We start from the raw sequence: 16436 nt of genomic DNA, 5'->3' as shown, positions 1-16436 counted from the left end.
AAAACCCAGAAGGAGAGTTATGGTTAACAGGGAGCCTACCATCCATAAGGGAAAAAGCCAAGGAAGAGCAAGAATCCTGGGTTCAATCCCTACTCCTGACACACACAATCTAGGAACAATGAAATTATTGTACAACTAATAATTCAGACCCTTATTCATCAATAACTGGTTCCATGTTGCTTGTGAGAGTGAATGCTTTTGTGCTTCCTTCACACAGGTGAGCTGCTGCTGTGGATTCTCACCCAGTCTTGGACATGGAAATAGGCCCTCTTTAGCATATTAGCAGGAGGTCATTCCAGAATTATTTAATATTATCCTTTGAAAACTGAAGATGACCCCCAGCTGCTTTCTACATTAATGGCTAGAGATTTAACAAGCGGTTTGTTTCAGCGAGCTTCATAGAACAGTGATTTCTAATTTGAGTGGGATCATAAGTGGTCAGTCATTCTCACTGGCTTGTTCCAGAACTCTTTCCTACGAGTGATTATACTAAAAACATCCAGTAATAACACGAAGGAAAATCTTTTCCCTTTTTGATAGAAACCATGTAATATTTGCCTTTCACTCAGTTTACTAAGTGAAATCACCAGTGCTATAACAGTGTGAAAGGACAATTGATAAATTTCAATGGCTAGGTTCTGATTTCTCAGGTAGATGACACAGAATTTATTGAATGCCTTTGAGGTTTAATGTCTTGCCTTTATTTATTTATTTACTTACTTACTTATTTATTCATTGGTTGGTTGGTTGGTTGGTTGTAGGGCTTGAACATTGGATCTGGGCACTGGCACTGAGTTCTTCAGCCCAAGGCTAGCACTCTCCCATTTGAGCCACTGTACCACTTGCCAGTTTTCAGGTGGCTAATAGGAGATGAAAGCCTCACTGACTTTTGTGCCAAGGCTGGCCTTGAACTGCAATCCTCACATCTCAGCCTCATGAGTACCTAGAATTACAGGCATGAGCCACTGGCACCCAGTTCTGGTTCTTTCTTTAAAAGATGTCTGTTCCAGTGCCTACTCTATGTGCTATTCTTTTTTCTTAATCCCCCCCCCCCCAATGCTGGGCTTGAACTCAGGTCCTGGGCACTGCAAATGTCAGTTCTGTAAAGCAGCTTGGTTGTGAAGGGACCCCTTTCTTGACTTCCCTCCAAATCCATCTCCTATAGGCATTGCCCATCTTCAGGTCAAAGGAGTACTTGACTCAACTCAGTGCTGTAAATTCCCTGATAACAGCTCAGATTACAAGAGCAGCTTAACCAGGTGGAGTTACCAGAATTCCTCCCCCAACCCACCTCCTTAGCCTGCCAGAAAACTCCCTCTCTTTCCTTTGTTGTCAGAGCAGTGCACAAGAATCCCAGTAGATGATAGGTCAGTTCAAACAGCAAAGGCTTCAGTGGTCTTCCCAGCCATCCCTCAAGTCTGTTGAGATTCCATTGGCCATCTGTGTATGGCCAAGCCCAACCACATGGCTGGTGGCCTATAAAAGTAGCTAGGGACCTGAAAAGCTTAGCCTATTTTACCAAGGGGTTGCCAGGATTCCATTTTAGGAGCAATATTTTACTGTAAACTGTAGATCATATAAAACATCTAACAACCACACAAACTTTTTCTTTGGCTACAATAATGTAGTTCACTTATCACCCATTTGCAAAGGCATTTCCCTGATTCTCTTGGGATCTTAATCTCTGAGACTCTGCTTCAGTTGTCACTGTAGGCCTAAACAGATCAATAGGGACACAGCCTCAGGTCCACAAACTTTTCTGAATGTGTGGCTGGTGTTCAACCCAAATCTTCCTTAACGACTGCAAGTGCTGGGCTTGAACTCATGGCCTGGGCATTGTCCTTGGAATTTCGTCAAGGCTAGTGCTCTACAACTTGACCTCAGCACCACTTCTAGCTTTCTTTTTTTCTGTTCATGTGATATTGAGGACGTCCTGCACATTAGGCAAGCACTCTACCACTAGTCCATGCTCTCAGCCCCAATTATTCTATCTTTAACCCACTCTTTGATCCTACTGTTTTGGAATATTGTTGTCTTTTTCCTATTTGCCTGCCTTTTCCACCTTTTTATAACTAAGCTTTCTTCACCGTGGAAACATTTCAGGTCAAATGTTGGGATACAGACACCATAACTTCCCTTGGTGGATTTGTGTATAGCTTGGCCTTTTCTCCTCTCAATCAAAATGGTCATTCGTGGAATACATTCTCCATAAAGAAGAGTATTAAGATTTTTTTCTTCAAAGTGCCAAATCCAGAGTTACATGGGTAAGGACACATTTTTTAAAGTTTTGGGTTTTTTTCCAAACAGCTAATTCATATTTTAAAATCTTATCTGATTAATTACTCTCAGGGAAATCAAATGTTAAAATTTTGGCTTTTGGGGTTTGAAATTTGAAACTATGAAAGTAAAAGCATACATTGTCTCCAAATTTAACTTGTAAAATAATTAAATAGTTAGCTAGGATTACATACAGAGTATTTTGATTTATGGCTATCCAGGCAAAAATTCACAACAGTGCATCTCATTCAACAGCTGTACTCAGTTCATTTTGCTTGTGATGTCAGCTCCTCAGAAAGGACATAAAGATGGATTATGGACATAAACATAAAACCTAGTATTAAAAAAAAGTGAAACAAAAAGAGCTGGGTGTGTGGCCCAACTAGTACAGCACCTAGTAGCATGAAATGTGACCCTGAGTTTAAGCACAGGGAAAGACAGGAGGAAGGGATATGAAGGAATTAAGGAAAAAATTAAAAAGGAGAAGAGAGGAGAAAAAGAGAGAGGAGTTATCCAATAAGCACATACCTCAATACAAGAATGGTTAGAAATGAATGTTTTCTCATCATTTTTCTGCTACTTCACCACTTACAAAATCCAATGACCTGTTGTTGACCATTTTAATGATGTTTGTCTTTATTTTCCCACCAGAGAAACCAGAAGTGGAGCTATGGCTGAATTGGTAGAGCATTAGCCTTCAGCAAAAATGTTTAAGATCAGTGCCTAGGCTCTGCAAAATTTGTCCCCACACACAAAGAAAATGTATCCCCAAATGTGTGTTCATCCATGTTCTCTACAGAACTTAGGGACAAAAGGTGTGAAAAGAGATGTTCCTTCTGTACACAATTTGTAATAAGTGGTATCTTCCATCAGAACTTCTATTAAAACCCAATCTGGAAATACTAAGTCATCTAAGTTATAATGCATGGACCACACGATACAGTGACAAACTTTGGGAAAACAGTGGGAAAAAAGATGCTGAAATCATAACACTCTTTTCCCATCTAACAATCCCCAAAGCATCACGGAAATGACCTCAACACCAGTCTCATAGTGCTAGAGCTCTTATTTCTGAGAAGAAATAAGAAAATGCCTTTCTTGGCCAGTCCTGGGACTTGAACTCAGGACCTGAACACTGTCCTTGGGCTTCCTCAAGGATAGATAGCTCTACCACTAAGCCACTGCACCACATCTGGCTTTTTCTGTGTACGTGGCATGGAAGAATCGAACCCAGGTCTTCATGCATGCTAGCAAGCACTCTATCACGAGGCTAAACACCCAGTCTCCCGTGTATGTTCTAGGAACACTGAGCTATACTTTTTTGGTGAATAATTTTTGACATTTCTTACATTCATATGGTTTCTCTCCTGTGTGTGTTCTCTGATGAAAACTGAGGTATGCCATCTTCTTAAAAAACTTTCCACATTTGTTTCATTCATAGTATTTCTCTCTTGTATGTTAATGAGTTGTGAGTTATGAATGCCTTCCTGCATTCATAAGGCTTTGATCCTGAATGGTTTTTCTAATGCATGAGATGTGACTTCTGCTTGAAAAACACTCATCCTGTATAGTCTAAGGGTTCTCTCTTGCATGGGTTCTCTGATGCAAACTGAGTTTTTATCTACTTGAAAGATTTTCCACATTAATTATTCCTAAAATATCTCAGGTGTGTGAATTCTCCTATGTCTACTGAGATGTGAGTTCTGGTTAAAGGCCTTTCCACACTGTTTACATTCATAAGGTTTCTCTCCTGTGTGAATTCTTGTATGTCTCTTGAGACATGATTTCTGGGAGAAGGATTTGTTACATTCCTTGCATTCGAATGGTTTCTCTCCTGTGTGTCTTCGCTGATGGGAAGAGAGATATGACTTTAGTCTGAAAGACTTTTTACATTTGTTACACTTATAAGGTTTCTCACCTGTATGAACTCCCTGTTGCAAATTGAGGGATGACTTCTTTCTGAAAGACTTTCCACATTTGCTGCATTCATAAGGTTTCTCACCTGTGTGAATTCTATAATGCACATCAAGATGTGACTTCTTCATGAAGGTCTTTCCACATTTGTTGCATTCACTAGGTTTCTTTTCTGTGTGAATTCTTGTATGTATGTCGAGATCTGATTTCAGGGTGAAAAATTTGTCACATTCCTTACATTCAAAGGATTTCTCTCCTGTGTGTGTAGTGGAGTGCCCTTGGAAATCTCTCTTGTATATGAAGGATTTGTTACATTCCTTACATTCAAAGGGTTTCTCTCCTGTGTGTGTTCGCAGATGGCAAGAGAGGTTTGACCTATTTCTGAAAGATTTTTCACATTCTCTACACTTATAAGGTTTCTCACCGGTGTGAATTCTATTATGCACACCAAGATACGACTTGCAGTTGAAGGTCTTTCCACATTTGTTGCATTCAAAATCTTTCTGTTCTGTGTGAATTCTTGTATGTCTGTTGAGACTTGATTTCTGGGTGAAGAATTTGTCACATTCCTTACATCCAAAGGGTTTCTCTCCCGTGTGTGTTCTCCAATGTCTTTTGAAATTTCCCTTGTATCTGAAGGATTTGTAACATTCCTTACATTCAAAGGGTTCCTCTCCTGTGTGTGTTCGCAGGTGGCAAGAGAGGTTTGACTTTTGTGTGAAAGACTTTTCACATTGTCTACACTTATAAGGTTTCTCACCGGTGTGAATTCTAGTGTGCACATTAAGATGTGACTTCCACTTGAAGGTCTTTCCACATTGGTTGCATTCATAAAGTTTCTTTTCTGTGTGAGTTCTCTGGTGTCTGCTCAGAGTTGACACCTGGGTGGAAATTTTCCTATGTACTTCATATCCAAAGGGTTTCTCGTCTTTGGGTGTTTGAGTTTGGGAAGTTGGGTGTGACTTTAGGGAGATGGTTTCTACACACAGATTGTACTCATATGATTGCACCTCTGGATATTTGCTCTGAGGTTTTGCAATGCATATTTTCTTTCTTGAAGAATCCTCACACATACCACATGGATTCTCCCCTGTGTACATTTTCTCATGTGCAGTGACTGCAGATCTTAAGGACAATATTTTTCCACATATAGTACCTTCAGGTGTATTCCTTCCTTCCTGGTATATCTCGTGGGCAAGGAGAACAGGCCTATCATAGTCTACTGTGTATTCATAATGGTTTTGAGAGGGCACCCCGCCATCAACACAATTAGGTTTAAATGATATGGCCTCTGAGTTTACTACTTTCCCTTCTCCACCACAATTGAAGTACTGCAGCTCATGTGGACTTTCATCATTTTGAACGAAATGCTCAAAATATCTGAGGGATTGTTCAACTGCAGGAGACACAGCAGGCCTGTATGCAGCATGCATATCATCTGGCTTACTAGAGAGAAGCATGCTCTGACACTCACTGAGCTTGTCAGTCTTCAGCCCTAAGGAATCCCGATTATTCCTCACCAGCTCCGGCTTCTGTTGTGAACTCAACTTAAAGGTTGGTACTAATCTCACGCTTGCCTCCACTGTGTTACTATTCATGCTTTCTACTTCACACACACATTCATCTGGATTTTCCTCACCGATTGTAATCATTGCCTCCCGCTTTTGGACATCTAGAATGAGTCAAGAAAAACAAATACAAATGAGAACCAAAGATTCTGTAATGTAAAGGTAAAGTCATTCGTTTTCTCCCATCCTCACTGTGAAGAGATTTTAAATATCAAAGTAGGAATTTATTTAGGACAATTATATGCTTTCTTGGGCCGGGAGTTTGGCCTACTTGTACAGTGCTTGCCTAGCATGCACAAAGCCTGGGGTTCATTTCCTCAATACCACATATATAGAAAAGCCAGAACTGATGCTGGGGCTCAAGAGGTACAGCACCAACACGATGTGGTATTTGTACACAATGGAATTCTGTGCTGCTGTCAGAAAGAATGACATTGCCCCATTTGTTAGGAAATGGAAAAACTTAGAAAACATCATATTAAGTGAAGTAAGCCAGACTCAAAGGAACTTAGGCCCAATGGTTTCCCTCATTTGTCATAATCAGTAGAAACCTGGGCTCTCCTAGCAGAGATTTGCAATAGAGCAAAACTTTGATATAAAAGGCCATATAGTAGGACACTAAATGAAAGGACCTCTAGGATATAGAAACATAAGCCACATAATGAATGATTGTTGTTCTTAAGTTATCACTCATCTCTTTTGCTGTCCCTTGGTTATCTCATATTGTTACAGTATCTCACTTTGTTACCTGATATATCAGATATATTTGTATTTGGTTATTTGAAATTGGATAGGGAAGGGGGGAAAACAAGTTGAAGGGTGGAGGTGAGGGGAGGGAAATGGGGACCAAGACATGTGAAAGGGTATCAATGTATGGGAATTAATGCATCTTCTATCTGGCAAATATAATGTAACCCTTCTATTAATTACAATAAAAAATATATGAAAAAAAAGAAAATGAGAAAAAAAAGAATTATTTTAGGTATCTATGGGAATTATAAATTTTGTGTTTCTCTATCTTGGACAAAGTCTCATCAAAATTCCTTCCTACCACTGCTGCTCCTCAGAACCTTGGAAAAACAAAGATACTCCAGCTCACCACCTACTTAATCATCCTCACTAGACTAAAAGCTCTGCTTCTGGATCTCAGTCTCTGCCACCACTGATACACTAATTTGGTTTTCAGAGTAAAACAGCCCTGATGTATTCCTTATTTCCTCACACCTGCATACTTCTACTTCGAGGAAAATTAAAACTCTTTTCTCTCTTCCTTTCTTTCTTTCTTTCTTTCTTTATCAGTTCTGGAATTTGAACTCAGGGTCTGGACACTGTCCCAGAGCGCTTCAGCCAAGACTAGTGCGCTGCCACTTTGAAGCACAGGATCACTTTCAGCTTTCTGGGGATCATTTAGAAAAAGGCATCTAAAGGACTTTCATGTCTGGGTTGGCTTTGAGCCAAGATCGTCAGATCTCAGCCTCCTGATTAGCTAGGATTACAGGTGTGAGCCACCAGCACCTGGTAGAAAATGGAATCTCATTTTCTACATTATTCACTTTATTCTTTTTGTTCCATAGTGATTTCCACATAAAGAAAGAAATTGCTAACTTTACTGCCACAGAGAAACTAGTAGAGAAGCTAGGGCTTTGAGACAAAGGATCACCTAGCTTTCTGACACACACACAGGACCTAGGGCAACTAGCAATATTATTGCTCCATACAGCACAAGAAGAACTTACCCACTGAGTACAGGCCTCAGCATCACTCTGTATGATGCTGTCACTCACCTGTGAAGTTCTGGTCAGAGGCTCCCCATGGTTCTGTACCTTGCTCCAGCTTGGCAATCAATGGAGGTTTAGCAAAACAGTGCCCTGCTAATAAGAAGTAGTGGAGAACTATTGCTCATGCTGGGTCATCACTGCTCTAGGATGTCACACATATTGTTCACAAGGCTGATCCTAATCTTGTTTCTCTTATCTCACTGGTTGCATGGTTGACTATCCCAGAACTTTGCATTTAGTTGGCTAATTAATTGTGTGGCATGAACTCAGATCTTTTGCTTCAAGCTACAATTCTATCAGTTTGAGTCCAGGAACCACTTCCAGTCTTGAGTAGTTAATTGGAGAAAAAAACCTCATGGGGATTTTCCTGCAATTGATGGCTTCAACCCCAAATTCTCAGATTTCAGTCCCCTAAGGAGCCAGGATTACAGGAGTGAAGCACTGCAACCAGTGCCAGGTTTAGATGGTAAATCCCTTCTTTAAATAGTGATTTCCCAGTCACATTCCCAATATTAATATACCTTCCATTCTGGACTGTATATATACCTAGAAAATCACCTCAAGTTTGGGAAGACAGTCTCCTGTCAGTAGAATATGGTTTAGAACTTTTGTCTAACTTCTGATTGGGCTTCTGGAAGAATCAGAAGAGAAATTTTCAACATAGTCAAGTGGATGTTTTCTTAGAATATTTTTGTGTGTGTGACATTTCCTGCACACTGTAATCTTGTACTCTAGTAACATGAATATTCATAAACCCCTACAAACTATGATGTTGACCTTGTAGGTAATTATGATTTTTGCTCACCCAAGGACACAAAGTTGCTGTAGGTATCTAGCATGACATCCCTATGCAGGGTTCTCTGGGCAATGTTCAGGATCTGCCACTCCTGCCAGCTGAAGTCCACAGCCAGATCATCAAATGACACCAGCTTCTGTAACAGCACAGTTCCATCAAGTCATTAAGCCCAAGTTATAAAAATACCAAGTGTGGAAATTCACTCTTGTTCGTATGCGTTTTATCTTACACCAAATGTCTGGAGCTTGCTCTGATATCTATATAGTAAGATACAGACAAATTAAGAGAAATATTTATCTCTATATTAACTTAGTAATTAATAATACAAAGTTTCTGCTGCTGGCCTTACAGACCAGGTGACAATTCTTAGGAGCTAATAACCTGGAAGGATAAAATTAATTATACATGGGTGTCTAAAAGGGTGTCATTAGCTTAATTTGATATAATTTACTATTTCTCAGGATAACCATGAAGTAAACAAATTATTTTTCCATACTTTCATGTTCTTCCTCACTGGATACGTAATTTCGTATTTTATAAAGCAATCATAAGCAATCAGAACAGATTGAGGACATCACATTGAATACATATCCCATTCAGACATCTGTGAAAAGTACAGTGTCCAGGGAATGTTCAAGAATGTACCTAATGGGAAAGAAAAAAAAAAGAGTGTAGCTCATGGGCCAGGAGTGTAGCATAGTGGTAGAGTGCTTGCTTAGTATGCACCAAGCACTGGGTTCAAATCCTTCATGCCACATACACTGAAAAAAAAAAGCCAAAAGTAGCACTGTGGCTCAGTGGTAAAGTGTTAGGCTTGAAAATGCCCAAGGCAGTGCCTAGTCCCTGAGTTCTAGCTTCAGGAGTGGCAATAATTAAAAAGGAAGAAAGAAAACAAAACAAAAAAGAAAAATAATGAATCTATTGAAGGGCTGGGAATGTGGCTTAGTGGTAAAGTGTTTGCCTCATATGCATGAAGCCCTGGGTTTGATTCTTCAGTATCACATAAACAGAAGAAGCCAGAAATGGTGCTGTGGCTCATGTGGTAGAGGGCTATCCTTGAAGAAAAGAAGCTCAAGGACAATGCCCCAGCCCCTATTTCAAGAGTTCAAGCCTCAACAATAAGAAAGCTAATGATTGATTTAGCACTTAAAAGTTATGACTTTGTTGCCACAATAAAAGTATCCTACCATGTGGAGCCAATGGCTACTCAGCAAGCTGAGATATAAGGATTGAGGTTCAAAGCCAGCCAGTGCACAAAAGCACCTGAGATTTTTATCTCCAGTTTACCTCAAGAAAACGGGAAGTGGGCTTTGGCTCCAGGGTAGGGGTGGCAGCCTTGCTCTGAAGAGCTGGAGGACCATGCCCACGCCAAGGATACGGTGGTATCCTTGAGCTCAAAAACTCAGGGACAGTGCCCAGGATGAATTAATGCCCCATGACCCACCAAAAAAAAAAAAACAAAAAAGGCTCTGGCTGGGAGTTTGGCCTAGGGGTAGAGTGGCTGGCTAGCATGCATAATGACCCGGGTTCGATTCCTCAGTACCACATATACAGAAAAAAGCTGGAAGTGGTGCTCAGGACCAGGTGTTAGAGGAAGTCCAAGGACAGTGCTCAGGCCCTGAGCTCATGCCCAGAACTGGCAAAGATAAAAAAAAATCTTTTGGGCTTTTGGTCTTTTGTGCCTGGGACTGGCTTTGAACCTGATCCTCAGAGCTCAGCCTCCTGAGTAGCTAGGATTACATGTGTGAGCCTCTGCACCCACCTTGCCACTGAATTTCTAAAGATGGAACTGTGGAAACAGACACCTGATACCTCCTCATTAAAAAAGGAAAAAGTAGTTAAGCATAAATTTTTTGTGAACATCGCTACCTCCTACAGTACAAAATGTAGGTTGAAGGAGAGGAAACAGTTTCATGGAAGAATGTGTACAAATGTATAGGAGCTTAAGGAACATTCAAGAAGACAGAAATGTGAAATACAATCGCCACCTGCAGGACAAAGAAAAGAAGAAGACAGTGGGATTAGATCTAAAAATAATAGAACACTTTAAAAGTTTAAATAAAATATCATACTAATTTCTTGAACAGTGGTTAGAAGGAGAGGTTAAAAGGACTGCTCAGGGCCTGAGCACTGTCCTTGGGCCCTCCTTAAGATTAGTGCTCTTCGGGGCTGGGAGTTTGGCCTAGTGGTAGAGTGCTTGCCTAGCATGCATGAAGACCTGGGTTCGATTCCTCGGTACCACATACATAGAAAAAAGTCGGAAGTGGTGCTGAGGCTCAAGTGGTAGAGCTCTGGCCTTGAGAAAGTCCAAGGACAGTGCTCAGGCCCTGAGCTCAAGCCCAGGACTGGCAAAAAAAAAAAAAAAAAAGATTAGTGCTCTACTGCTTGAGCCAGAGCACCACTTCCAGCTTTTCTATGCATGTGGTACCTAGGAATCCAACCCTGGTCTTAGTGCATACTAGACAAGGACTCTACCTAGGTCAAATTCCAAGCCCCCAAAAGGAAAAACTTTTGACTCCCTCATTGAACCCATTATATATGAATAATGATCAACAATTCTTCCATTCCAGCCATGCTTGACAATACTGGAGATGAATGCTGGCTAAAACACAAAAAGGAAATCTCTCTGTAAAGTGTTGAAAGAGAACAAGATGCAATTCACAATCCATTAGGAAGAGAAACCCAAGTGGTGCTAGGACTCAAGTGGTCAAGTACTAGGCTTGAGAAAGCCCAAGGATAGTGCCCTGGACCTGAGTTCTAAACCCAGGACTGGCAAAAAAAAAAGTACATTGATAATTTCAGGAAAAGATCATTCACTAATAGCTCATCTGAATTTTGATTGTGTTACAAGACGTTATCATGCTTCAAGAGAATAACAAACCATGCGAACATAGTAATATACCCAAGACAAGGTAATTAAAATAATATATGTTTAGGTAATTATAAAGGAATGTAAAGACAATATATTTTATGTAACCTCTCTGAAATGATTTGTAGAAGGGAAACTTATAGCGCCATATTCATGATTCCTAATGCGTGAAGATTCAATATATAAATACCTAAGTGCATTAAAAACAAAGTATACAGATTAGCAATATAGATTCATTAATATTGCATATGGATTGTATATACTTGCATATGCATATTGCATATTGCATATGCATTGTATATACTTGCTAAACATAAAGCCCTGAGTTCAAATAATTAGTGAACAAAAAAATGCACAATAGATCCACTTATAAATGGAATTATTTCATTGGAAAGTAACTATATTGTATGATGTCATATACTGGTACTGTGAGAATATTAAGACTCTTACATTAATAATACAGTGAAGCACAGTCATCATGTACAGTGCCTATGCCTGCCATGACCAAGAATAAGACTGGGCAGGACATTTTTTTTGTTGCAGTTCTATAGAATCACAATAATTTTTGTGCATGTTTAGCTTCTTCTGAAGCTCTAGGCATTCACCAGAGGATGGCTTTTGTACAGTACATAAAATTTGACATGAAGCTAGGAGTTTAGCCTAATGATAGTAGAGTGCTTGCCAACCATGCATGAAGACCTGGGTTCGATTCCTCGGTACCACATGCATAGAAAAGAGCCAAAGTGGTGCTGAGACTCAAGTGGTGGAGCTCCAGCCTTGAGAAAGTCAAAGAACAGTGCTCAGGCCCTGAGCTCAAGCCCAGGACTGGCAAAAAAATAAATAAATAAATAAAATTTTTAGTTAATTCTCTATGAAAAAAAGTCATACTATCAGACTAGATTATACCTACTATATTCAAAGGAATATAGTAGGCCCTGCATATTTCTGGATTGCACAGGTGCACAGAGCAATAGAACCAAAATATTTGAAAAAGTTTGGCTAATGTACTAAACAGGCAGTCTATGAACTATTATTATCTTAATAATCAGTCAATAGAGATCTATAGTAAATATACAAAAAAACACATAAAAAGCTAACCTAAGCAAGACAATAATGAAAAATACAAATGGTGGGACTATGAAAGGAAATAAACATTAGTACAAATTGTATGACCTCAGCTACAGACCATTTATAATAACAAATACATCAAACATTTGGATACTAAAAGTTGTATGGTAAAAAGCAAAGTCTCCAAAGACATGCTCAAAAGGAACTGTGAAAATGAGTGGTTAAAGCTCAACGCTGACAGCATTCAGAATACTGAGAGATGGCCCAAGGGTTAAAACAGCAACTCTGGAGAGTGTTCAGACACTGAGATCACACCTCTTTCTTAGTGCTAGAAAGGCTGGGAACTGAACCTCTGGATGCTATTGACCCTGAAGGGTAATTAAGGATGATTTCATGTCTGGACTTTGTCTGTGCTATAGTCTCCCATCTTAAAAGAATAAGCATTTAAATGCCTCTTACAAACTCTGTTTTGGCTCTGAATGTAATATGAATACACATGCTTTATTTTGTTCATGTATCCATTGCAACCTTCCCTGTGTGAACAAAATATGCTTGCTTGCTGGGATTCGAGGCCAAAATAGTAGTCAAAGTTGGGAAGCCCAGTTTGTCTTCTACTTCTCTATTTTTTTTGTCTTTTTTTAAAAAACTTTTCTATGGCTCTGGAATCCTGTACAAGTGTGTCAGTTCACAGTTAATGACAATTTTCCTATATAGGGGGTAAGAAAACTGTCAATTCTGGCCAGGCGCAGTGGCTCCTGCCCGTAATCCTAGCTACTCAAGAGGCTGACATCAAGATTCAAAGCTAGCCCCGGCACAAAAGGACCTGACACACATCTCTCCAATTCAACCCAAGAACATAAGAAGTGGCTCCAGGGAAGGGCAGTAGCCTCTAGCTGAAGAGCTCAGGGACAATGCCCAGGCCCAGGGGTAGGATCTTAAGGCTTGAGCTGATAAGTTCAGGGATAGGACCCAGGTTCAGTTCAACGCACATGGTCCACAAAAAAATAGGGCTGGTATCTTGGCCTAATGGTAAAGTGCTTGCCTCACATGCATGAAGGCCTGGATTTGATTCCTCCGTACCACATACATAGAAAAAAAAAAAAAGCTGGAGGTGGTGCTGAGTTTCAAGCAGTATAGTTCTAACCTTGAGAAAGTTCAAGGATAGTGCTCAGGCCCTAATCTCAAGCCCAGGACTGGCAAAATTAATCAATAAATAAGTACATGAATGAATGAATGTAAAAAAAAATAAGTCAATCCTGGCAGGAGTTTACCTAGTGGTAAGAGTGCCTATCTAGCATACACAAAAACCCAGGTTCGATTCATCAGTACCACATCCTCGGGAATGGCAAAACAAAATAAAACAGAGAGAAGGAAGGTAGGAAAGAAAGAAAGAAAGAAAAAGAAAGAAAGAAAGAAAGAAAGAAAGAAAGAAAGAAAGAAAAGAGAAGAGAAGAGAAGAGAAGAGAAGAGAAGAGAAGAGAAGAGAAGAGAAAAGGTCTATTCTAAGAGCCAAAGGAAAATTGTACAGTAAGAAAAACTGTTTCCTGGCAGGGAGTTTGGCCTACTGGTACAGTGCTTGCCTAGCATCCACAAAGACCGAAGTTCAATTCCTCAGTATCACATACACAGAAAAAGCTTCACAAAATAAAGCCAAAAAAGATCACTGGAAGAAAAGAAAAAGGTGAGACATATGTTGGAGAGGTGGGACAAGGAGCATAGCCCAGTGGTAGAGAGCTTGCCTAGCATGCAGGAAGAACCAGATTTGATATCTCAGACAGTATCACATACACAGAAAAAGCCAGAAGTGGTGCTTTGGCTCAAGTAGTGGAGTGCTGGCCTTGAGGAAAGCCCAACACAGAGCTGAGGCCCTGAGTCTAAGCCCCAGGACTGGCCAAAAACAAGAAAAAAAATGGAAATGAGAAAGGAAGAGGGCTTGAGAATAAGAAAAATAAAAAGGGGCCGGGGGTTTGGGCTAGTGGTAGAGTGCTTGCCTAGCATGCATGAAGACCCGGGTTCCATTCCTCACTACCACATATATCGAAAATAAGCCAAAAGTGCTGCTGAGGCTCAAGCGTTAGAACTCTAGCCTTGAGAAAATCCAAGGATAGTGCTCAGGCCCTGAGCTCAAGCCCAGGACTGGCAAAAAAAAAAAAAAAAAAAAAGAAAGAAAGAAAACTAAAAGGGGACACATGTAGCCTAATTTTCAAGTAAGACATAACAACAAAACTGTCCAAGAAGCATGTATGGAGAGGAATTTGTACACATGCAGCTTACTCTCTTCTCTAGCACACTTGAAGTTGTGTGTGGACACACTATTTCAGCTGCTCCACTAGTACTTCATTAAGCTACATTTATTTATGTTACTGGTGGGGATGTGATGTCTCACTATCTGCTAGTAAACCTTCCATGAGAAGTCACTTCCCCATTGTTACTGAATCACATAACACGTGTGGCTACTTTTTCTTACATCAGAAAAATTAAAAACAACCAGAAGCAAATGAGCACGCAATGTAGACAGAATGTAAAATCTTATAATCTGTTCAATCTAGTACCATCTTTATCTCTTTATGCTTTTAAATCTTCAACACACTTAGGTTCACAAATGGAAAGTAAAATCCAGAGAAATAAAAAGCAACTTACCACAGATCTTCTCATTTTTTCTTGCTTTTGACAATGAACAGAAGATTCTGGAAGCATGGCTGGGAGAAAAAGCAGATGAGGAGGTTAGGAAACAGTCTGCATCGTTTTGCCCCATTTTTTTTCCTACATGACTCAGATTATTTAGTCTGGAGAAGCATAAAGCCTTCTTACATATTCTCTTATATCTCAAGTATGGCAATAAACTCTCTGCTAAAAAAGAATCCAGTCCATTAGATGGTAGGAAGACAGTAAAAAAGCAATTCTTTCTAGATTAATAGATATACAGAATTCATAATGTATGCTTGGGTGGGGAGTGTGGCCTTGTGGAAGAGTGCTCGCCTAGCATGCATAAAGCCCCTTGTTTGATTCCTTGGTACCACATGCACTGAAAAAATGCTCCTCTCCCCTCCTGAAAGTTGGTCTAAACCTTCCCAAATCACCAAGTGACTGAATGTTGGAAGAAAGACTACCACGTCCATTTTGTGCTCTGCAGAAGTAGAACCAATGATTCCTTAAGGGAAGGAGAGCTAAAACCGGCTTCCTCTTCCTGTGCTTTTGTCCTCTGCTCTGTACGGCTTGTCAGAGTGGGTGAAGTCTGTCCTTTAGGAGGGAGACTCCTGGTCACTGGGTGTCTTTCAAACATCGCTAGGCTCCATTCCTAAAACCACAGCACCAGCACACACTACTCCAATATCCCATGAACAATGACTCCAGACACAAGGATGTGTGCACACCTGCGTGAACTCAAGCCAGGCCAGCTAAGAAGGCCAACAAAGCAGGAGCAGAGCAAACATGTCTTGAGAAACAACACAGAACCCCAATCCCAGCTCACTGTCCTAAGACCTTCCACAATTCCACCACAGTCATGCCCTGGCTCGTCCTCCAGCTGGGCACAGTGATAACATCCCATGGCCGACACAGCACTCTCTCTCAGTCATGGAGGGAAATGCACAGCTCCTGCTTCTCCTGCTCTGCAGGGCCCAGCTTGCTCTCCCGGCGTCCAGAGCCAGTTTCTGGCACCTGGAGGAGACCCGAGAGCTGATGGCAGCGACACTCATGAACCCCGAGTGGAGGAACACGTGGAGGTCGACTCTGCTCCCGTGCCCCAGCCCCGGCTCCCCACCTGACATGGGCTCCACACCTGAGATGCCTTCAAGTACAGCTGGGCGCCTGTCTCAGGGGACTCCGACCTACAGAACGCCAAGTTAGTCTTCCGCGGACTTCCAGCAGCCAGGGGAAGAGGCAGAGCGGGGATTTTCAAAAGCTAAGCGGTGGCTGGGAACGCGCAAGCGCAAAAAGGATCTTCCGCTTCCCCACCCCGCCTCAAAACAGAAAACCTCCACTACCAAGGGCTCTGCTCTGCCCGAACACTACAACTCCCACAATGCACGGCGGCACCCTGGAGGAAGTGGGCTCCTTTCAGAGGTTGCACCATTGTCAGATCCTAGATCACAGGTGTGGCTTGATAGTTTGGAAAGTTTCTCACCCGGTGGGGGAGCCAAGGTGAGTTTCTTCTTCCAATTACT

The 16436-nt window shown here is 41.0% G+C and overlaps 1 protein-coding gene across 1 annotated transcript; it reads right to left on the bottom strand.

Moving 5' to 3' along the window:
• Nucleotides 1-3929: 3929 nt before the first annotated feature.
• Nucleotides 3930-15820, bottom strand: LOC150044766 (uncharacterized). Its single transcript, XM_090321163.1, has 6 exons — nucleotides 15743-15820; nucleotides 8343-8469; nucleotides 7544-7627; nucleotides 5348-5863; nucleotides 4616-5170; nucleotides 3930-4447 (listed from the first exon to the last, which is right to left on the bottom strand). Exons 1-6 carry the CDS (start codon nucleotides 15818-15820, stop codon nucleotides 3930-3932), a joined length of 1878 nt encoding a protein of 625 aa, XP_090177289.1.
• Nucleotides 15821-16436: the final 616 nt, after the last annotated feature.

This window comes from Megascapheus bottae, chromosome 29, assembly GCF_031878675.1.
Source record: "Megascapheus bottae isolate mThoBot1 chromosome 29, mThoBot2.hap1, whole genome shotgun sequence".
Classification (NCBI taxonomy): Eukaryota; Metazoa; Chordata; class Mammalia; order Rodentia; family Geomyidae; genus Megascapheus; species Megascapheus bottae.
Note: the sequence above shows the minus strand (reverse complement) of the source record. Positions and strands in the feature narration are given on the sequence as shown.

Coding starts and splice junctions, on each gene's coding strand:
- LOC150044766 (XM_090321163.1), bottom strand. CDS start 15,820: ATGGGATGTTATCACTGTGCCCAGCTGGAGGACGAGCCAGGGCATGAC. Junction 5,864..7,543: donor CTCTGACCAGAACTTCACAG/GTGAGTGACAGC, acceptor GACTCATTCTAG/ATGTCCAAAAGCGGGAGGCA. Junction 4,448..4,615: donor GCATAATAGAATTCACACCG/GTGAGAAACCTT, acceptor CTACACACACAG/GAGAGAAATCCTTTGAATGT.